This window comes from Diabrotica virgifera, chromosome 8 (assembly GCF_917563875.1).
Source record: "Diabrotica virgifera virgifera chromosome 8, PGI_DIABVI_V3a".
Taxonomy (NCBI): Eukaryota; Metazoa; Arthropoda; class Insecta; order Coleoptera; family Chrysomelidae; genus Diabrotica; species Diabrotica virgifera.
In genome coordinates, this window is record NC_065450.1 from 108,952,963 (window position 1) to 108,976,811 (window position 23,849).

At 35.9% G+C, this 23,849-nt stretch overlaps 1 protein-coding gene across 8 annotated transcripts in view; it reads right to left on the reverse strand.

Annotated features, from left to right (window-relative positions):
• Window positions 1-970: 970 nt before the first annotated feature.
• Window positions 971-23,849, reverse strand: part of LOC114344348 (sterol regulatory element-binding protein cleavage-activating protein) — an 860,805-nt gene continuing 837,926 nt past the window's right edge. For 7 of the 8 annotated variants that reach the window (XM_050657867.1, XM_050657868.1, XM_050657873.1 and 4 more), the window contains one exon: window positions 971-8,381. In XM_050657867.1, coding sequence (XP_050513824.1) covers window positions 7,996-8,381 — 386 coding nt within the window. In that variant the 3' untranslated portion in view covers window positions 971-7,995. The remainder of the gene's footprint in view (window positions 8,382-23,849) is intronic. The other variant, XM_050657875.1, reaches the window with a different exon arrangement.

A 23,849-nucleotide genomic window follows, 5' to 3' on the forward strand; every position in this document is an offset into this window, starting at 1 on the left:
ATTCAAATATTCTTTAGGGACTAAAACATAACCTGATCAAACCTAACCCTAAATTTTTCTAATTTCATCTTAAATTTAAGGTCGCTTTTCACGTAGACAAACACCCAAATAATTGTACTTTCACAATCGACATTGCACAATCGACTGCGCTCAACCCATACTTAAACCAAATTTACACCAAATGCGCAACTGTCATGGCGGCCATATTTTGAAAATATCACATTTTTAAATGAGATAAACACAAAAATTAATGCTGAGCGCACTTAATTGTGAATTTTAAATTGATAAAAAAGTAAGGCAGATCGCACATATCATATTATTCACAGTTGTCAGACTCGTGTGGGGAGCGAGTCAATAAAATAAATACCCTCTTCTGAGCTATAGAAATAAAACATCGAGACGATGATTAATATAGTTTATCATTCGATAAGGGCTTCCTTTTTCCAGTAACTCTCGCATTCCTTCTCAATTCGTTTTTCAACGCACAAAGTCTCCAAGATCCATATGTTTCGGCCATAATTTATTATTTATTAAATCGTAATCAAAAACACCATATACAATCTTCACGAATAGTCAAAACTTGATGAGTTGACCTCCAACTACACGAGCACCGCCAAGCGGGAGAAACGGCGTACATAGGTGCCATTAGTTCGGATTTGCGGGGTTCTACTGTATATCCAACCTCGACGAGTAGGTATATTTGGAGAGGCATTAATTTTACATTTTTTTGTAGAATATTATTTACTCAGTATTACCGTTGATTGATAAATATAGAGGGGTCAGTAAATCAGTATTTATCAATCAACGGTATTACATTTATCTTCCTCGTAGTTATTAGTTTTTATCAGATTTCATCGCATCGTTTCCTGTTTCACGCTAGGTAACTACTATGTTTGCCAAAAATGAATAACCATTTTCAATGGTTATTACTATGTTTGCGTTTACACTTCTATCAAAAATAAAAACAATATTTATTATAAAAACTTTATTAACAATTACAAAAATAGTTACCATAACTGTAACCTCAATTCTTGATTTTTACTTGAAAACAGCAAAATTTGTTCTATAATAAATTATATGATAATAGAAATTTAAATCCTTATGAAGATGAATAAAGCTCCTTTAAAGATGCTGTATTTCGCCAACCTCGTTAAGCTATATTCTGTGACGGTATTGAAGTAATTGAACGTAAATGGTATATTGGGTAGGTATGGGTGAAGATCTTAAGGATGTGTTTATATACTTTGCAGTTTGCTGAGAACTATATGGCAAGGAATATATGATCTGGAATATATAAGGAAACTTCAAGAGTAATGTAGAAACTGAAGGTTCGAAATTAATATATCAAAAAACAAAGTACCTGTCCGTAGGGACCGAGATGACGAACATCGCAGAAGAATTACGCCCTGTGACAAAAAAAATTAATTTGTTTAAAAAAAAATATTATTTAAATAATTAGAGACTTTTCAAATAATAATATATTTGTATTAAAAGCGATAAAAGGTACAAGTTTGGTAAGTTTTTCTAAAAAAAGTCTACAACATAGGAGAAAAATGTAGGAGTCCGAGAGACTTGACCAGGTGGCAGAGTTGAACTATCTTTTAAAATTCAACTTAAATTTCGCTCTAACCAAACAAGATGGTCTTTGATAGCACGAGGGATGCCAATAACAAGCATGCTGCCCTTTTTTACAATGGCCTGTTCATTGAAATTAGACGTGGGGTGAGACAGGGATGCATATTGTCGCCAGTTCTCTTTAATGCCTACTCGAAAGAGATCCTAAAAACATTAACAACATTAGATATGCGGATAACACTATCGGTTTAGCCGAAAATATTGAAGATATTCAGAGACTGGTGAACAGAATAGCGATATATTGCCAAGAATACGGTCTAACAATGAACATTAAGAAGCCACAATTTATGAGAATATCTAAACTCAAAGACATAACGAGAATCTCCTCATAAACGGAACCAATGTCGAACGAATAGACCAATATGACCTTGGAACAATGAGCAACTCCACAAATGATTACTTCCAGGAGATTAAAATCAGAATAGAAAAGACTAGAGCGAATTTTAACAAAATGAGACACAAGAGATCTAAAGTTAGAGCTAGGTGTAAGGTTGGCTAGGTGCTACGTTTTCTCGACTCTGTTTTACGGAATCAAAGCTTGGACCTTGAATGCGGCATCAATGAAAAAACTGGAATCATTCGAGTTGTGGGTATATAGAAGAATTCTGAAAATATCATGGACAGAACACGTCACAAACAAAGAGGTTCTGAGAAAGATGAATAAAGAAATGGAAGTCTTAAATACAATCAAAACCAGAAAATTGGAATATCTCTGACATATTACACATGGTGAGAGATACAGCTTGCTCCAACTCAATATGCAGGGAAATATTCTAGGAAAGAGAAGCATAGGGAGACGCAGAATATCGTGGTTGCGCAACCTGAGAGAATGTTACGGATGTACATCAAATGAACTTTTCAGAGCAGCCGTCTCCAATGTCCGAATAGCTATGATGATTGCCGACCTCCGTCGCAGAGATGGCACTTGAAGAAGAAGTTCATTTGGCTATTAGGTTCAGAAAGGCGTTTTTGTTACGGCAGAGTAAATTTTATTACTTTTTGCAGTTTTGAGATTGTGGCCGCGTTTAGAGGTACGCATTGTGGGTTATTACTATTGTATTGCCTGATTATTGTCGTTGGACGTGAGCTAAGTGTTTCTAACATTGATTTTTTGTCTGCGAGTAAAATTTAATGTCCAAAAAGTGTGTGCGGGAGAGTTGGCCCATGGCGGGTGTGAGCGATATGCTCAGTGGTTCATGTCTCCCTCTATAGTATTTGCAGCAGCAAATTTGAAGTTTATTGATTTGTATAGACGTAGACATTTTAAACTTTTTGGCTAAAGGACCCCGCAGAAACCTTATGGAAAATGGCTCCTGGATGTGTAGAACAATAGACTCAATTGGAGCGTAGCTCTAAAAAATCATGGTTTTAAGATATAAGCCTCTGAAGTTATAGGCACAGTGAGGACGGTTGAGTTGGAATAAATTCATTTTCTCGAGAATCTGCGACTCTGGACATAAATTACGAATCAGGTCGATTTTTATTTTTAAATTATAATTTTTTGACATATATATCATACTAGTGACGTCATCCATCTGAGCGTGATGACGCAATCGATGATTTTTTAAATAAGAATAGGGGTCGTGTGACAGCTCATTTGAAAGGTTATACAAACTAATATAAATATTAACATAATTATTTATGCAGGGTGACAAAAAAATTTTTTGAATTAAATTAATTGAGACAAAAAGAAGAATGTATATAATTTATTTAATTCAAAATACATTTTACTGCTGTCAGAAAACAGAAAAAAATGTTAATTTGAAAAATAAACATTGCTTTTCGCTTAAATTAAATGTTCAAACTGCTAAGAGGCAGGTGGGTGGCAGCTTTAATATTGAATTTAAGCGAAAAACAATATTTATTTATGAAATAAACATTTTTCCCTGTTTTCGGACAACATTAAAATGTATTTCGAATTAAATAAATTATATACATTCTTCTTTTTGTCTCAATTAATTTAATTCAAAAAAATTTTGGGCACCCTGTATAAATAATTATGTTAATGTTCACATTACTTAATAGAGAATTGAATAACCTTTCAAATGAGCTATCATACGAGCCCCATTCTTATTTAAAAAAATCATCGATTGCGTCATCACGCCCAGATGGATGACGTCACTAGTATGATATATATGCCAAAAAATTTTAATTTAAAAATAAAAATCGACCTGCTCCGTAATTTATCTCCAGAGTCACTCATTCTCGAGAAAATGAATTTATTCCAACTCAAACGTCCTCACGGTACCTATAACTTCAGAGACTTATATCTTAAAACCATGATTTTTTGGAGCAACGCGCCCATTGAGTATTTTATTCTCCACATCAAGGACTACCATAACCCAAAGATTCAGAGCATTTGACAGAGAGCCATTTCCCATAAGGTTTCTGCGGGGTCCTTTGTAATTTAATACCAAAAAGAAAGCTAAAAAAACTCAATTCAATATCGAGAAGAATCAAAAAATAAGAAAACGGAAGAAGAATATTAGTAAAATAGTTTTAAAGAATACCGGTACTAAATCAGAAAATGAAAATGATACTAATAAAACTAATAAGAAGATTCAAAAAGACACTAATGGGAAGAAAATAATAAAAACTTAACAAAAAACAAAACGAAAAGACGGCAAAAAACAACGTTCCAGGAAAACTTGAAAACTAAATAAGGCTCAAAACAAAAAGCCCAAAGTATTTAAAAAAAAATAGATCCCAAAATCATTACGCAATATCTTTAATCGATTTTAATAAAATTTGGTGGATTGTTTTAATATATTATAAAATTATTTTAGGCGAATTATGAAGGTCTTTAGTGCAACCTAAGTGGTTGAAGAACTTTGAATAAAAAGGCTTTATTTCCCTCCTTTTTTGTATATATTGCCATATTGCAGCAAGGGTAATAAATTAAATGTTTTTTAACCAGTCGCATCTTATAGAAAATTCAATTAGTTATTTTATTTCCAAAGGACTCTCAAAACAGATCAGCACTGCTCTATATCACATTTGTCCTACATGAATTATGGTAAAAATTAAATTATTAGAAATATGTTAATACACATACTGTTATTTATTTTTCTTTTTTTCCCGATAATGAAATTTAAAGAGTTTTATTAAAACTACAAATCTTGCTGTTTTAGCGACAATTTTAATAAATAATTTATAAAACAATTTAATAAATTAAAAAACAACTACGGTTTGACAAAAGATCAGTAATAAAAACAATTATCGAAAATGTATAAGGCACATACTAAAGTTGATTTATAAAAAAATATAAATTGTTGCGACGAATAAATTCAGTTGCTTTTAAAAAACTCAACATCTAGCCCTGTGCAACTGAATATATTTATGTACAAGGGTGCGCAGCGAAAACTACAAAAATTACACGATTGCAGAAATAGAATTTAATTTTGTAAAATTAATATCTCAATTTTTTACTATTGTGGGGATTATGATAATAACCACCATAACTTTAAAGACGAAGATAATGTAATTCTACACATATTAGTTATATGACAGAGGATTTTTGTAGAACACATTATTACAGTTGTGTAATACTTAATAAATACATTAATATATTGAAAAACTTGTGATAAATAGAAATTACTATTAACACAAATTGAATTAAATATTTAAATGATTTTTTCCATTCGTAACTTGTCCTATTAGAGGTAAAACTCACTAAGATCACTTTTTTGAGATTTTGACATTTTCATCAATTTGTACTCAACACGGTATCCACCCTTTGAAAAGTCACCAAGTGCCTAAAGTCTAATTGCTGAGATAATTTATGGTACAACTCACTAAGCGCATTATTGTGAATATCGGCTTCAAGGTAAAACTCATTAAAAAATTTATTATTGTACTTAGTGACTTTTTCTTTACAATCTGGAGCGCCGAATCGGTACTTAGTGATCTTTCAAATAATAAGTTAGTAAACATACACGGAGATCGAGTTCCAGAGTTATCAATATCTCATAGCGAGAGTAAAGAAGGCGAGTGAAATTAAAAGTTAATTCACAAGATTTTTTTTTACTTATTGTGTAGCTTCGCAGTTTCAATTCCCTTATAGGTTAGATAACCTGTTTTAATTTTACCATTCTGTACTATATTTTTTGTTACTCATTTCTTTAATTTTGAATCCCAAAGTCTTGATACTTTATGGAGACAAATTCATTAACTTCACAATATCCAATTATTGCGTTCATGGAAAAACTCATCAAGTATAAAAATTAATCTAATATTTAACAAATCATAGTTCATGTGACGGAACATGGCATAGAATGTCTGTTTTTATTTACTCTTTAAAGTTGCATTAAAAAATTACAATCCAGGTGAATTTAAAAAACAATTTGTTCCTTTAAATCGATTTTACTCTACTTTCTGAAAAGTGTAGTTAGTAAGTTTTACAACAAAAATTAAAACATTAAAACGAGAGCTCAAAACTATAAAATTCCAGTCTACAGACATCAAATACTCCCGCCCTTTCACTTCCCAAGAAGTCACTATTGCTCTCAGGATGTAAAGCCCCAGGTTTTGACAATATTCATCCCAAATTTTTAATTAACGGCGGCAAATATGCGAAAGAATGGTTGATCCACTTTTCACAGACATTATGAAGACCGGTACCACACCACAGGAACTCAAACGCTCGAAGGTCATTGCCATATTAAAACCAGGGAAACCAAATGATAACAACCCTAAGAACTACAGACCAATACCCCTACTATCGGTGACGTTTAAGCTTTTAGAACGACTTATTTAGGTTCTTTCACTTACCACATTTATTGAGGCAGGGTTCCAGAGAAAACTTAAAACTGCAGCCGCATTCATAGACCTAACAGCGGCCTACGATACAGTCTGGAGAGAAGGCATGGTATACAAGCTCCTCACTGCAATCCCCTGTAAATCCACCGCTCGAATAATCAACAGCATGCAAGCTGACCGAACGATTCAAGTGGTCATGAGAACTGATAACATGCTAGCCGACCGAACGATTCAAGTGGTCATGAGAACTGATATCAGCACCCCAAGAAAACTGAAGAATGGACTGCCTCGAGAGATCTGTCCTGGCTCCTCTTCTTTTTAGCCTGTACATCGCTCATATACGACCAGATCAAGGAAGTTTGATTACGCCGATGACTGGGTCCTTGCAACAAGGTGTAAGTCATTTGAAGAAACAGAAGAAATCCTCACGGCGGAATTCACACACCTCACACACAGTGGGAAAATATTTCCGTAAATGGAGGCTCCAACCAAACGCTACGAAAACAGAGGTTTCCAGTTTCCACCTAAATAAAAAGCTTGCAGGAAGAATACTAAATATCCAATTCGAAAACACCACACTCACCTACAATAAAACAAAAGTACTTGGGGTGACTCTTGGCAGAACCTTATCCTTCAAGGAACATCTGACAAAAACAGCGGAAAAACTTAAATCCAAAAACAACATAATCCAGAAGCTGTGTGGCACAACATGGGGAGCATCGGCTTCCACCTTGCGATCATCTGTCATGGGTCTTGTCTTCTCAACCGCGGAATACTGCTCTTCGACCTGGCTTAACAGCCCACATATACAAAAAGTAGATGCCCAAATTAACAATACAATGAGAATGATTGCTAGCGTTATCAAATCCACCCCTACGCAATGGCTCCCAGTCCTGAGCCACATTCCACCACCCAAACTACAACGCATACACACACTCACTAGTGAGTACAGAAAGGTAGTTGACAACGAGAGCCTGCAAATCCATCGAGATATAGATACTGCCAACGGTAACCGTCTACGCTCCCGACGACCGCCAATAAAAACAGCAAAGATTGTTGTGGAAAATGAGTTCAATTTAACGACCATATGGACTCGAAAATGGATGGAATAACAAAATAGCAGCTTACCCTGCGTCGCACAAAAACCACCAGGTTTTGACTTACCACGCAACATATGGAGTATGCTGAACCGAATCAGAACCCAACACGGCAGATGTGGTTACATGATGCACGAATGTGATAAATGACCATCCCCACTCTGTGACTGTGGACAACCACAAACCATCTGTCACATCACAGAACAGTGTCCCACAATATCATATCATGGTAGGTCAGAGCATTTCCTAATGGCGACTCCAGAGTCGATAGACTATATAAATAAGCTAGATGTTCGTAAACATATTATGTATTATGTTTTATACAAAATATATGTAAATGAGTCAAGAGCCATACGATAAATAAAATAATAACTGAGTTTTACCTCTAATAGGACGAACTATAAAAGTAAACTATAAACTAAAGTTATAAAAATTATAAACTATAAAAGTCTTTGATGAAAAGTAATATTTCTGCAATCTACATCTTAGATAAAATATATCTAGATTAATCAAACTTATGTGTCATCAATGGAAATCTAACGATCATTAACTGTTTTCCATAATCGCACAACACTGCGTCTCTCAGTAACACTAGTTGATTTATAAAGACGAACGGACCCCTTCCTAACGTTATCGTCCTAACACAATCGCCCGTTCGAACATCCCAAATGATCAAACCTCCGCTTCTCGCTGTAACTACCAAATGTTGCGCTAACATCAAAACTTGGCTGGAAAATGTCTGGGAAACATGAATGGTGTTGAGCAAGTGGCCTTGGAAACGTTCCCATACACAAAGCCGTTCGTCTGTACCCAGAGATATTACGTAACTCTCCGAGTATGTCAACGAAGTTATACTTCCATCATGAGCTTGAATGCTGTACATACATGCCCCTGAAAGAAAACATAACAATTAATACACAGAAATTTACGACACATGTCGTTTTGTCAGAGAATTTATTATTATATACCCTTTAAGATACGATTCCGACAACGACTGTAGACGGCAACTGCAGACGGCAGTTAAAGCAGCGACTTCAGTTACGTGACGGCACCAAACAGTTGGGTTGGGTACTACATACAAAAGTATAGATTGCGAAATGCTGCAAGTTTTACTGCAAGAAGAAGATAATGACGATTTGCTATTGTTTTATTACTGTAGGAGACATCCTACACAACCGTTAAGGTACGATTCCAACACCGACTGCAGACGGCAGTTACAGTTGTTACCATGACATACGTATTTACTTTGCACTATTAATTTGTATAATTATTAGCAACTGACGTTCTACTGGACAGCAATTGCAGTTAGATGTCGGAATCAGTCTCATGCAAATTAATAGTGTAAAGTAGTGACGTCTGTCACAGCGACAACTGCAACTGCCATCTGCAGTTGCCATCTGCAGTGGATGTCGGAATCGTACCTTTATTACCAAAGAACGGCAGTTCTCGCCAGTGGCGCACATTAACACTGCGGCAACCTTAGGTGCCTATAAAATGGCTACAGCCTGAAGGTCCCGACATATATGAATAAGTGCACCGTTGCTCTTTACAGTATTCGGAGGGGTCGGGGTCGGTAGATAACGAAATTAAAGAAAATTGGAAAGAAGACGAAGAAGAAAACGAAAAGTTGGACGCCAACCTACCTGCGTAGGATTTTACCTTACCTTACCTTACCTTGTGGATACAATTGAACAGGAACTAACTGATAGCCAAATTACTCGGTAAAATTATCTGAAATGTAGGTGGATTAAATAAAAAATAAAAAAAATAAAGATAATAAAAAAATGACAGTCGTAAAAAAAATGACAATTATTCGTAATTTATTTTATAAAAAAGTCTTAACAATAATGTAGCAAAGAAACAAAAAAAACTAAACATAAAACAGTCAAACAAGATAGAAAACACAAACCCGTTAAATATATAAAAAAATTAACTTGTAAAACCTAAAGGTACTATTTGTATAGAGAACGCTTATTTATACTACTATTTAACCCAAATTAAATTTAATAAAGACCGAATTAAAAACTATACAAACTGAACAAAAAAAATTGTCGACACTTTAGGTTTTATGTAGGTAGGTACCTGAGATGCTGAGCTCAACAAATTATAGATATTATTAATGATATAAATTAAACGTAAACTAAATACACAGACGTTATCATTTTTTATACGAATCTAGCACCAAAATAAAAGGTTCTTGTTCTGTACTCATTGGAACAGTCGATCCACCCACTTTAACTGATAAAATTTTGCAATATCTATGAAACGCTCAGTCTAAAAATTGCGTATAACCACCAAAGTATTTTTGAGATAAAGTCAAGTCAAAATTGTTACCTGAGATATGGCACTTTACTTAACCACTCTACAAATAAATAATATGTTCAGGCAAACATACTGCTACTAAAAGCCTCCACGGTACGGTAGCTGACAAAGTGACAAAACATAGGGCTTACAGTGTAGACTGATCCATCCTTTGCACAACCTCCAACAAAGATTTGCTTGTCTTTAAACAAAAATCAACACCAACCAATACTCTCCTCCACTCAATAACCAGAATACTCTTTCTAAATGATCCAGATCATCCACTGTACGACATTTACATATTTTTCTATAAAAATTGACAAAAAACTTCCACCATCAAAACTAAAAAGACCTCTCGCCTTTTTTTAAAACGTCAAAAGTGACAGTCTTGTTCTCAGCGTCTCGGTAAGTTTGGTTGCATAAGTAGTAGTGTATTTTCTGAGAATAATACACTGCTACACAACCCCTCCCCGAGAAGGAAAACGGGTCACCAGTTTTTCTAAGTAATGTAACCAGTAACGACTCGAGAACTAACAGTAAGTAGAGCAAAAAAAAGGGGACGGAATTACATAAGAAGTTATACAGACCAAACAGAAAGTGTCTTCTTTGGACATCTCGGTAAGATTAACGAATAATGCACATACGAAGGAGAAATCGAGAACGTAATGGGGCTATAGACAATTGAAAGTAAACGTAACGAACGGTATACATATTAATTGGAATTCGACAACGTTACGGTAACTAGAGGCAATTGACGGTAAACATAACGGACGGTAACATGTGGATTGAAATTCGATAACTTAACGAAAACTTATATCTAACCAAACCTAACGAATATTAGAGGTGACTGACAGGTAATTGAAAGTATGCCACTACGGCAACAGACAGAAAGACTTAAGTTACATAAAAAATACCGGATTGACGCGATGGAACCGCAGGACTCTCGGCGAGTGGGATTCTAGTACCACCCTAACCTATCCTCGTGCAGTCTTACTCGTCTACTTCGGTATCCGATGTATCGTCGACTTCATCGTCAGGGGAGTGGTACTCTTTAAGGTCCTTGATGTGCCAATTGCCTATGCTGACACCATCTAAATTGCTCAATTCGTACACTACAGACGATAGTTTCCTCATCACCTTACACATGACGAATTTGGGAGCTAGTTTGGACATAAAATTCTTAGCAGCATTTGACTGCACTATGTTCCTCTTCCACACGATATCGCCGACTGAAAATTGGATAGGGCGTCTCCGCATATTGTAAGCGTTGGCATTCCTCGTGTATGCCTTGTGTAGTCTTTGTCGAACTAACGGAAAAACTTCAGAAAGACCTTTTACGGAAGCAGCATAAGCTTGACGGTCTCCCGGGAGAATTTCAAAATCATCCTGAGCAGGGCCGTGTGACTGATAGTAGTTACCGGAGATCGGGACGTGACGGGCGAAATTTTAAAAGCATGGTGTGTAGCCTGTTGCTTCATGTTTCGCTGTATTTAGAGCCTGTAGAATCTTCGACAAATTTTTGTCCCAATCGCGGGGCTCATCTATGTAAGACCGAATTGCGGTACCAATTGTTTTGTTGGTTCGCTCCACAAAATTGCATTGGGGCGAATAAACGGCACTGTACCATATCTTACGGACGTTATATCTCTCGCAGAGATTCCTCAAAGGGGGGCCGGTAAAGTTGTGAGCATTGTCACAAATGACATATTCGGGAACGCCAAACATAAGGAAAACGTTATCCTCTAAATACGAAGCGATATTTGTGGCGGTTGCAGTCCTTAGTGGGTGCAAGAGAGTGTATTTAGAAAACCAATCCGCAATCACCAAAAGCCACGTGTAACCTTACCTGGACCTAGTTAACGGATCTATCAAATCTACGGCAATTACTTGCCACGGACGATCAGCCGTTTTCTCGCGACCCATCAGTCCCATAGGAGCGGTATTTGGTGCTTTCTGTGCGCCACATACTAAGCAGGACCTAACGTATTGGAGAATGTCATGCCTCATTTTCGGCCAATAATATCGCTCTTGCACTCGGGACAAGGTTTTGTAAAAACCTAAGTGAGCACACGTAGGCGGATCGTGACATGACTTAATCACCTCAGGGCGCTGTGGTTTCGGGACTAATACTTTCCACTCAATTGCGTTAGCAACGAATGGCGAGTTGGTAAGAACAAATTTGTACACAAGATCGTTATCGACGTTCCACTGGGGAAATTTATCGGGATCACGGAGTATTCTCGAGCGAAAATTATCGAAAGGGGGGTCGATTCTATCTGTATCTACCTCAACGTAACATACAACGGGTTTGTCGGAAACGGGATCTACATGAGTCGATAGATCGGGAGCCACTTCATGTTTGTGAGCCCTGCTAAGGGCGTCCGGAACATTGTGACATGATCCCTTGCGGTGAATGAGATCGAAATCGTGCTGACGAAGTCTCATAGACCACCTAGCCAGACGTCCAGACGGATTTTTGAGGTTACTCAACCACAACAGAGAGTGGTGGTCAGTGATAACGACAAATTTAACACCTTCAACATAGGGCCTAAATTTCTCAATGGAGAAAAGCACAGCAAAGCATTCTCTCTCAGTAACGGAATAATTGCGTTCTGTCCTAGTGAGCGAGCGACTGGCATAAGCAATTACCTTTTCTCCTCCATCTAAATTCTGTGTCAATACACCACCTAATCCAGTGTCACTTGCATCGCACTGAATAACGAAAGGTTGTGTAAAGTCTGGTTGGGACAAAACGGGTGCGGAAACTAGTGCCTCCTTTATACGTAGGAAAGAGTTTTCAGCTTCTGGAACCAATCGATATTCTGCTTTTTTTTCTTCCCTTTGAGCAGATCGTTAATTGGAGAGACGACAGACGAAAAATCTTTAATGAACCGCCTATACCATGAACACAGTCCAATGAACCTTTTAATTTCGGTAGCGTTGGAAGGGCGGGGGTAACTAACCATAGCAGATATCTTATCGGGATCGGTACGGAGCGAGTTGTCTCCCACAATATATCCTAGAAATTTCAGCTGAGTTTTGAAAAACTCACACTTTTTCAAATTTATTGTTAGTTTGGCCTCCTTGAGCCTGTCCAAAACTAACATTAAAATTCGAATATGTTCATCGAAATTCGGGGAGCAGATGATTATATCATCGAGGTAACAAAATACCCAGGGCTCGAGTTCAGGGCCAAAGATAGCGTCTACCAATCTTTGTTGAGTTTGGGCCGAATTGGAGAGTCCAAAAGGCATGACGGTAAACTGAAACAGACCTCTACCTACCACACTAAACGCAGTTTTTTCACGAGACTCTTTATCAAGAGGGACTTGCCAAAAAGCCTTACGTAGATCAATAGAACTAATGAACTTTGCTCCTCTAAGGAGTGACAGGATGCGATCAATACTAGGCAACGGATACGAATCGAAACGAGTAACTTCATTTAACGACCTACCATCAAAACAGAAACGGTACTCGCCAGATTTTTTCTTTACAAGTAGTACTGGGGAACTCCAGGGGCTATTAGAAGGTTCCACGACTCTTAACTTAAGCATTTCATCAAGTTCCTGACCTAATATATTAGCCATATAAGGGGACATTGGGTATTGTCTCTTTTTAATGGGCTTTGAATCTCCGGTATCTATGTGCATTAGGATTTTGTCAGTTCGCCCTAAGTGCTCCTCATTAGTAATCGTTTCGAAACACCTAATAGTATCTTCTGCTACGGCACGAAGATCGGGAGACAAATCGTCTATAGTACAAAGACTAAATAGGGAGGTACTTCCGTCGGGATTAGGGCTCTGTACAATATTGACTTTACCTTTGGTTTCCCAGGTATTGTCTGAAAAATTTACTGTTAATGCAAGTTCTCTAATAAAATTGCTTCCGAGGATGAAGCTACATGGAAGACTCGGTACGATAAGAGCATTAACGACATGAGTGCAATCCCCCGCTGTAATCGGAATATCAATTGTACCCAGAACATCCTTTGACGAACCATCGGCCAGAGTAACGTAACTATGTTTTGATGACAGAGTTTTGACTCCTATAGCCTCTAAAAACTTTAATCCATTGGATCCTACAACGGTAGTACTGCAACCGGTATCTAAAAGAACGGTAAACTCTTGCGAATACACCTCTATCACGATATATGGTCTGTTGTCTGAAACTTTATTAACTAAGACGGGAGCTGCACTTGCATGGTCTTTGCTAGTCATAAACTTATGCACAAAACCGACCCAATTAGACCAGTCTTCTGAATTTTTGTCGGCTGTGACTACATTTGCGGAGGTATGTTGGCCGACGGAACATACCTGACTTATTCGTTTTTTTGAAGACAATTTGTACAGGTACGAACGGTATGATTTTGATTACCACATCGGTAACAAAATACGGTCCTAGGGGCGTTACAAGATCGGTGAGTGTGGTCCGTGCCTGAACAATTCCAACACAGAGTAGATTCTCTTTTAGCGTTAGTTGTGGTTGGATTTGACGCAACTACGGGAGTTTGATTATTGGCCTGAGGAGCACGAGACCTTGTTTGCTCTGGGGTTCGGTTGTTCCTGGGAACATCTACAGGAGAGACGAAAGTGGGCTTGGGCTGAGGTTTGACCGATAGCTGTAACATACTTTCTTCAAGACGTTTTACTAAAGCGGTAAACGCAGCGACGGTAGGGGTATCTTGTAGGATTATATGTTGAGCCGATTCGGGAGCTACGTTTCTACGTAGATATTTAATCCTTTTTTCCTCAGGTGGGTAATTAGGAAGTCGTTTAAATAATACGTCCATATGGGCTACAAAAAGAACAACGGATTCCCCTCTCTTCTGTTTTCTGGACTTGATTTGGTCCCAAATTTCCTCGTCATAATCTGGCGAGAGAAAAGATTCCTTTATTAAACTAACGATATCTTCCCAAGACGAAACGGAATATTTTACGCTCCGATACCACACGGCCGCGCTACCGGAAAATAATTCCACTGCTGACCGAAAAAGAATATCTGGTGCTATATTTCTGGATTCCACCAAATCATTAACTTTTTCTACGAACGAGAACACGGACTTTGGGTCACCTGAAAACTTTATATTCCAGTCCGACAAATGGGTTCTCTCGACGTACGTAATCGTAGACGGTGAATTAAGAGGAAAGGTATTCGGCAATTGGGATGTTTCGAGCAAAGGGGCGCTGGACGGAGCAGAATCATAAGAAGGATCTACATGTGATGTACGCGAGTTTCGACGAAAATTGGCTTCTACTACTAAGCATGACATTCGTAATTTAGCCAGACTGTCTGATGCCGAAGAATTATTGCGCGGGATTACGACCAAACCTATCCGGCCATGAATGTGTGATAATCGAGATGTAACGGTACGGGAAGATACGTCGGCATTTCCTTCTGTAATTTGTTTAATCAAATCTTTAGCATCAGAAATGGAATTTTCGATGCTTTGTAGTTCGTCCTCAACTTTCTGCAGTTTACCTAATTTGTCAGTACCAATTATCGGAGTACTGTTTTCTATAAGCAGATTCAGAACACTGCGCTTATCTTCTAGAGGAGTATCCAAAGGTGCAGTACCTCTAATGCACAACTCATAATCTACTTGTTCTTCAAGTAAATCGTCAACAAAAAAAGATGCCATTGTTCGGCTGAAGTATCCGGAACGAAAAACTGAGTATTAAGGGAAACTTATGACCACAAACTACCAGGATATACTAAGGTAACGAGACAAAACGGCAAACGAGACTGATATCTAGAAGTACGAGACGGAACCATAAAACAGCGGAAGGTAACATAAACGTAATACGTAATAAATACTCACAGACTAAACATAGACAAAGTAGACAAAAGAGAAGAAGAGAGAGCCCCCACGCATGGGCGTCATTTATGTGCGGCAACCTTAGGTGCCTATAAAATGGCTACAGCCTGAAAGTCCCGACATATATGAATAAGTGCACCGTTGCTCTTTACAGTATTCGGAGGGGTCGGGGGTCGGTAGATAAAGAAATTAAAGAAAATTGGAAAGAAGACGAAGAAGAAAACGAAAAGTTGGACGCCAACCTACCTGCGTAGGATTTTACCTTACCTTACCTTACCTTGTGGATACAATTGAACAGGAACTAACTGATAGCCAAATTACTCGGTAAAATTATCTGAAATGTAGGTGGATTAAATAAAAAATAAAAATAATAAAGATAATAAAAAAATGACAGTCGTAAAAAAAATGACAATTATTCGTAATTTATTTTATAAAAAAGTCTTAACAATAATGTAGCAAAGAAACAAAAAAAACTAAACATAAAACAGTCAAACAAGATAGAAAACACAAACCCGTTAAATATATAAAAAAAATTAACTTGTAAAACCTAAAGGTACTATTTGTATAGAGAACGCTTATTTATACTACTATTTAACCCAAATTAAATTTAATAAAGACCGAATTAAAAACTATACAAACTGAACAAAAAAAATTGTCGACACTTTAGGTTTTATGTAGGTAGGTACCTGAGATGCTGAGCTCAACAAATTATAGATATTATTAATGATATAAATTAAACGTAAACTAAATACACAGACGTTATCATTTTTTATACGAATCTAGCACCAAAATAAAAGGTTTTTGTTCTGTACTCATTGGAACAGTCGATCCACCCACTTTAACTGATAAAATTTTGCAATATCTATGAAACGCTCAGTCTAAAAATTGCGTATAACCACCAAAGTATTTTTGAGATAAAGTCAAGTCAAAATTGTTACCTGAGATATGGCACTTTACTTAACCACTCTACAAATAAATAATATGTTCAGGCAAACATACTGCTACTAAAAGCCTTTACGGTACGGTAGCTGACAAAGTGACAAAACATAGGGCTCACAGTGTAGACTGATCCATCCTTTGCACAACCTCCAACAAAGATTTGCTTGTCTTTAAACAAAAATCAACACCAACCAATACTCTCCTCCACTCAATAACCAGAATACTCTTTCTAAATGATCCAGATCATCCACTGTACGACATTTACATATTTTTCTATAAAAATTGACAAAAAACTTCCACCATCAAAACTGAAAGACCTCTCGCCTTTTTTTAAAACGTCAAAAGTGACAGTCTTATTCTCAGCGTCTCGGTAAGTTTGGTTGCATAAGTAGTAGTGTATTTTCTGAGAATAATACACTGCTACAACACTCCAATACACGCGACACTATATATACACGAAATTTTCGACTTTCTAAATCTGACTAAATTGGAAATTGGGCCAACTCCCATCTTAATGTTCAGGAAAAGACTCACCCATTCATATGTCAACCATCCATTTTGGTCCACGGGTGTGGATTTTACGGCCCTTCCTATTTAGGGTCTATTTTTCGTTCTCGTCCCCAAAACTTCCAAAACCTTCGAAAATTTAACTCCGACCTTTGCGGCTTCTGATAGTACTGATCATTACCTTTCTAACGTATGTCTAATTTTGAAAATCGGTTATACCATTCAAAAGTTACCGAGCTCAGAAATATGACTCAATTTTTATTTAAAAAAGGGAAAATGTTTGTCGATATGTATGTATGTATGTATGTGGAAAAGTTAAACCGATCTGAATTTTTTTTTCTGGTTTGAAGAGGGGGTCAGGACCGATTCAGAACCGATGTAGTTTGTGACTTTTGACCACCCATAAGCCAGCTATAGGACTTGGTAGGTACAAAACGGCATATTTTTGGGGGTATATATCTTCGGTTCAAGAAGAGACAGAAGAACCGCAAATAAACCAAATCGATAGTATTAAGTTAAGCTTTCAAATGGTGTCTAAGCCGCCAGGATCAGACATACACACGGCTCAGTATAGCCGAAAAACTGAAAAACTAAACTTTGAAAATTTTGGTTTTTCGACAATTACTCAAAATTTCAACCTACGAATTGCGCCAATAACTGAGCGTTTGTAGAAGGACTCTAGGCGAATCTAACGGTGTATACCTCATATCTGGAAAAATTCGAATTTTTAAGTTATAGGCTTCATAAGTATGATCAAATCTATTTCTTGTGGGAAAAACGGTTTTTCAAGCTCAATAATTCATGTAATAGCTTCAGTTATCATGCCTGGCCTTAGATTCATCAGCTACTACTTGTCAATACGTTTCAAACTCATGTTTAGTGATCAAAATCGGTTAAGCCGTTTAGAAGTTATTAAGCTACAAAAGTTTAATCCAATTAACGATTATTCCCTAAATGGTTTATGTAGTTGTAGTGGTTACGACGCTAAATTTGATCCGGCAACGGGCAATTCGAGTTCATTTACCGGCCATCCCAATATTTTTTTTAAATCTATTTCGAATAGAAGAAAATCTAGTGTACATTCGATGGACACTAGATCATTTGGGAGATAATACGACAAAGGCGACTATTTATAAAGCTTAACGTGTAATCGAGAAACATTGCATTTAACTTCATACATTTAATTTATAAATAACTTTGAAAAACTCCTGATACAAGAATAAAAAAGCCGCTAAACGCCGTAAAAATGAGTGGCGCATACAATATTCCAGCTACAAAAGATCTGATATGAATATTACGTCATACAGAGTATGGCATTAGTAAAAATAGAAAAATAGACGGTTTGGTTTTGATTTAAATCTGTCTCCTGCCATCCCCCGATAGCGCTATTTCTAGGTCTACCTGTTGTCAAGGAGGCTATGCAAGAAGACAAATTTACATCAAAACTTCCGTAGTTCTCAGTATACAATAAAACTATTTATACCGGAGTAAGGTTAGAACGCCCTCTAATGGGGAATGAGTGAAATAAATGTCGACTCAATTCAAGTTTTCTGTTAACCCAGATATGAAAATATCAAAAGGCACCGCTAGGAAAATATTCCAAAAATGCGATTCAGAGAACCTATATGAAATGAGTCTTTGTACTCTCATACAGAGTATGGCATTAGTAAAAATAGAAAAATAGACGGTTTCGTTTTGATTTAAATCTGTCTCCTGCCATCCCCCGATAGCGCTATTTCTAGGTCTACCTGTTGTCAAGGAGGCTATGCAAGAAGACAAATTTACATCAAAACTTCCGTAGTTCTCGGTATACAATAAAACTATTTATACCGGAGTAAGGTTAGAACGCCCTCTAACGGGAAATAAGTGAAATGAATGTCGACTCAATTCAAGTTTTCTGTTAACCCAGATATGAAAATATCAAAAGGCACCGCTAGAAAAATATTCCAAAAATGCGATTCAGAGAACCTATATGAAACGAGTCTTTGTACTCTCAAACAGAGTATGGCATTAGTAAAAATAGAAGAATAGACAGTTTCGTTTTGATTTAAATCTGTCTCCTGCCATCCCCCGATAGCGCTATTTCTAGGTCTAACTGTTGTCAAGGAGGCTATGCAAGAAGACAAATTTACATCAAAACTTCCGTAGTTCTCGGTATACAATAAAACTATTTATACCGGAGTAAGGTTAGAACGCCCTCTAACGGGGAATAAGTGAAATGAATGTCGACTCAATTCAAGTTTTCTGTTAACCCAGATATGAAAATATCAAAAGGCACCGCTAGGAAAATATTCCAAAAATGCGATTCAGAGAACCATAGAGAAATAAAAACAAGAGAGCGGGTAAAAGATAGGCAATAACTGGCACAATCTTTCTGCGCAGGTAAGTAGCACATAGGGGCGCTGCTGTTTCTGAATCTAAAATTTACCCATGGTACAATAAAGTATCTTGATTGTACCGTGAAGAAAATTTACATTTTTGACATTGACTTTGTGTTTTTAGGACTCCATTACTCCGCCAGAATTTGCCGGCATATTTTAATTTGGCGATTTGTAGAATTTGTACTGAATTACTGAATACTACTGAACATATTTTCTATTTTCATTACTGGATAGTGCTGTAATTGCTGAAATTGAATATCGGTAGGTGAAAATACAATTTTGTATATATATAATCGCTATTGTTCTCTATCTTAACACATATCTTCCTTCAAGCCTCTTTCTCTATATAGTTTCCCATTTCCCTATTAATTTCTTCTATCCAGCTTTTCGCAGGTAATATGTCGTCTTCCGTACGTTGTAATGGCTTAAAACATCTTGGTTGCTTTGTTTTTATATCGTTGTATGCTTTTTATATCGTATATTATTGTATGCTTTACATCCATTATCTCCAATATTCTTGTATTTCCGATTTTATGTATTCTTGATATACCAGCAGCTCTTCTCCAGAAGTCCATTTCAATTGCTCTGAGCATCTTTTCGGATTTTTCTTTTAGTGGTCAAAATTCACTGCTATATGTTACAATGCTGTTATAGATGTTATGTTTATTTTCTTTGGAGATACTTTGGTTCCATAGGATTGTGTTCAATAATGCCATAGGTTTTCTTCCTTGTGTGGACCTTTCTTGAATATTCTTGTCCAATGTTCCATCTTGTGTAATTTTAAGACCCAATTATTTATATTCCTGACAGTGATTAGTTATTTCATTTTCCAACGATAGATCCTGCTGTATACCTCCAACACACATATATTCCGTTTTGTTGGTATTCATTTCCAAACCCCAGTTCCGGTACTCTTCTAAGATTTTGCGTGTCATATATTCAATATCGTTATAATCCTAGGCCGTAAGAATTTGATCATAAGCAAAACATAGAGTGTATAGCATGTTATCATCAATTTTATTTATAGACTTATTAATTCATACCATTCAAGTTTAAATTATAGGTATATGTTATATAATATTATATAACATTCAATTATATAATATTCTATGCATACCATATCTCTTTGATTTTCAGTTTTCATTAAAAAAAAATTGATTTGTTTTTTCGTTCTAGGATTGGGAGTATAGACAGGCTAGGCAAAGACAACAATTTTCAAAAGGATAATTACGAAGTACAGCAACATTGAAGATAACATTAATGTCATTACTTAGGTAAATAATTATTTTATTTATAATAAATATATTTACTTGAATCCACAGACATAAGGTAAAAAAAAGTACTTTGTTGGTAGGTAGGTATATGACAAATATTTTGTGTTTTATGGACCTCGATAACTAAAATCTCTATGTTTCCAGCAGTGGGTTCGGTGGACTTTTTAAATTAATAACTATGTCCAAAAATGTACCCTTAAATGGTGGTCAATAAATTTTAATAATTATTACAAAAAATGAACATACAACCAAATTTTTAAATTACATTCATGTGGTGTTTACAACAAATCAAAATTGCTTTCTTTTAGGAGATAACTTCTCAAAAACTATGATGTGATTAATTACTGCATTCTACTAAAAGTAATGTTAATTCAATATTTTCCAGTAATTAATATTATTTTTTTCTTAGTTGCAAAATGCTATTTGTGTATGCTTAGAAATACTTTTACAAATTTAGTAAGAAAATCGCTTTACATACATTTTGAGTTAGTTCAGCTCCCTAACCTCGATATCCACTCTCTATATGCATTGTATTAAAATTGCCTTCTGTTTTATTTTCAGGTACTTGGAATTACAGAGAAGTGAATATAGACTAATCATCATCATCAGCCCCTCTCGATCCACTGCTGGACATAGGTCTCCCATGTTTGTAGACAAGTAGAAGAGACAAGGAGAAGAGACAAGTAGACTAATAGAATAACATATATAGTGTACGTACATGTAAGTAGGTAGGTTAACACCTTGGCTACCGTGTGAGATGCCAGCATTTCACACAAAATATCGACTGTAATACCGTGTGAGACGCCGGCTTCCATTGTTATTAAATGATTTAAAATGCTCTAAAGCGGGAGTTTTTAGTTTTTCATATTGGTTTCAAAATAAGGATGAAATGGTACAAAATTACAGGTTATTAGTTTAAGTGATCGCTAACGTGTTAAACGTTAATAAAGGTATGGTAGTTATATTGTATGTAGGTACAGTTGAGTCCATGGTTCTCATTAATACCTGGAGAGATAAAACACATACTTTTTATTTAGCACCATTGTGTTCCACGCATGACACTAAAGACAAACCAGCTACTGCCTGTTATTAAATAAAGACACATGTTATTTTTATGAACATTCTAGACTCGGTACATCGAAAATATAGAGGTGCAAAAAAGACGCTTGGGGACGTTTTCAGATTTAAGTATAATTTGCAACGTTTCTGGTTTGTTTATTGTTTGTTTTTTCACAACTAATTTTATTTTGGCATTACAAAGTTTACTTCATTCACACATATTGTCATAACCACTTTCTGCCAATGGACTCGACTGTAAAATTAGTATCATTTTATAGTGTAAATACAAATAAAAAAACTAGTATTGTAACAAAAGACAGTGTTTTGTAAGTAGGTAGGTTAAATATCAATAAAGGTTGTGTTTAGTTACAATTTATAGTGGTTATATTGTATGTAGGTAATATTAGTTTATCATTTTGCAATGTCAAATTCTAAATCCAAACCTGGTAAATATGTTCACGGATGTTTAGCGTCCTATTGTAATAACAAATATTTTTATCCTGTCACAGACCCAGAGTATACAAATTAAAAAATTTTTTAGATTTCCAGATAAAGATTTAAAAAGACGTCATGACTGGTTTGAAATTATTGGTATTGAATTTACTGAAACTAGGTGTTATTTATGTGAAGATCATTTTGAGGAAACACAATTTACAAGCAGTTTAAAAACAAAACTATTGAATAATGCAGTGCCCTCCAAAATAATTCACATATCCAACGTTCATGATCAACTTTTGCCTATACCTGCACATTCTTCTGATGAAATCTCTGTTTCAAATGTACACATTCTTAGTAACAAAGAAATAGTTCCTCCAAAATTATCCTCCATTAATAACCCAGTCAATAATAAACGATCAATTTCCAGTCAGCATGATAATGAGTATAGTATTACACCTAAACGTAAGCGATCCCGTATTTTGAAAGATATTAATGAAACAAGAGTAAGAGATTTGTCTCCTAAAAAGAAAAAGTTATATTTTTTAAATCGAACTCATAAAAATTCTATTTGTAAATTGAAAAACTGTATAAAAGTAACTAAACAGAAATTAAAATTTGCATATGAGTTTTCTAAAGGTGAAAGGTTAAGGGAATTAGAAGAAAATATGGACCCTACAATTGCATCATTTTTTAAAAGTTCTTTTTCAAATCTTAAAGTTAAAATGCCTACTTGGACAACACGTGATAAGGAATATGCTTTGGCTTTGTACAAAAGGGGTCCTAGATGTTACAAATTTTTGAGACGTAGTATACCATTGCCAGCTAAAAGTACCCTTCAGAAACTATTAACAAACATTCCTTTTGCAGCTGAAATAGATATTCAATTATTAAAGAAACTTTGTAAAAGTAGAATCCATGAGACCATTGGATAGATATTGTTCCTTAGTTTTTGATGAAACATCATTGTCTCAGAAGCTAACTTATGATAAATTTAGTGATAAAGTCATTGGTTATGTAGATCTTGGTCCATTGGGTCGTAAAAATGAGTATGCTAATCATGCACTAATTGTTATGCTCAATGGTCTGCACAAAAGTTGGAAACAACAAATAGCTTTTTTTACACAACATTCTATAAAATCACATGATTTGAAATGTCGGTAAAGTCAGCAGCACCACTTCATAAGACCAAATTCAGACTAAGACTATATTTTATTGCTAATTTATTACGCAAAGGAAAAATTTATTGCTGTAGCTGTTTCCGAGAAACAGTGGGTGCTGCTTACGCAACAGTGAGTGCTGCTAAGCTAGCAGCACCCACTCTATATCTCGGCAATGAAAAGGAGTACAGGGATCATTTTAACGGCATATTTTATTGCTATTTAATTGCTCTTGATTGGTATATTAACCAATCCTGAAAAGCTACCCCATCATCCCCTAGCGTAAAACTCATCCCCAAAAAGATGATGAAAATCGAAAATTCAACCCCAAGGAATTAATTGCTAATTTATTGCTAATTTATTACGGAAAGAAAAAATTTATTGCTGTAGCCGTTTCCGAGAAACAGAGTAAAGCTAGCAGCACCCACTCTATATCTCGGCAATGAAAAGGAGTACGGGGATCATTTTAACGGCATATGTTATTGCTA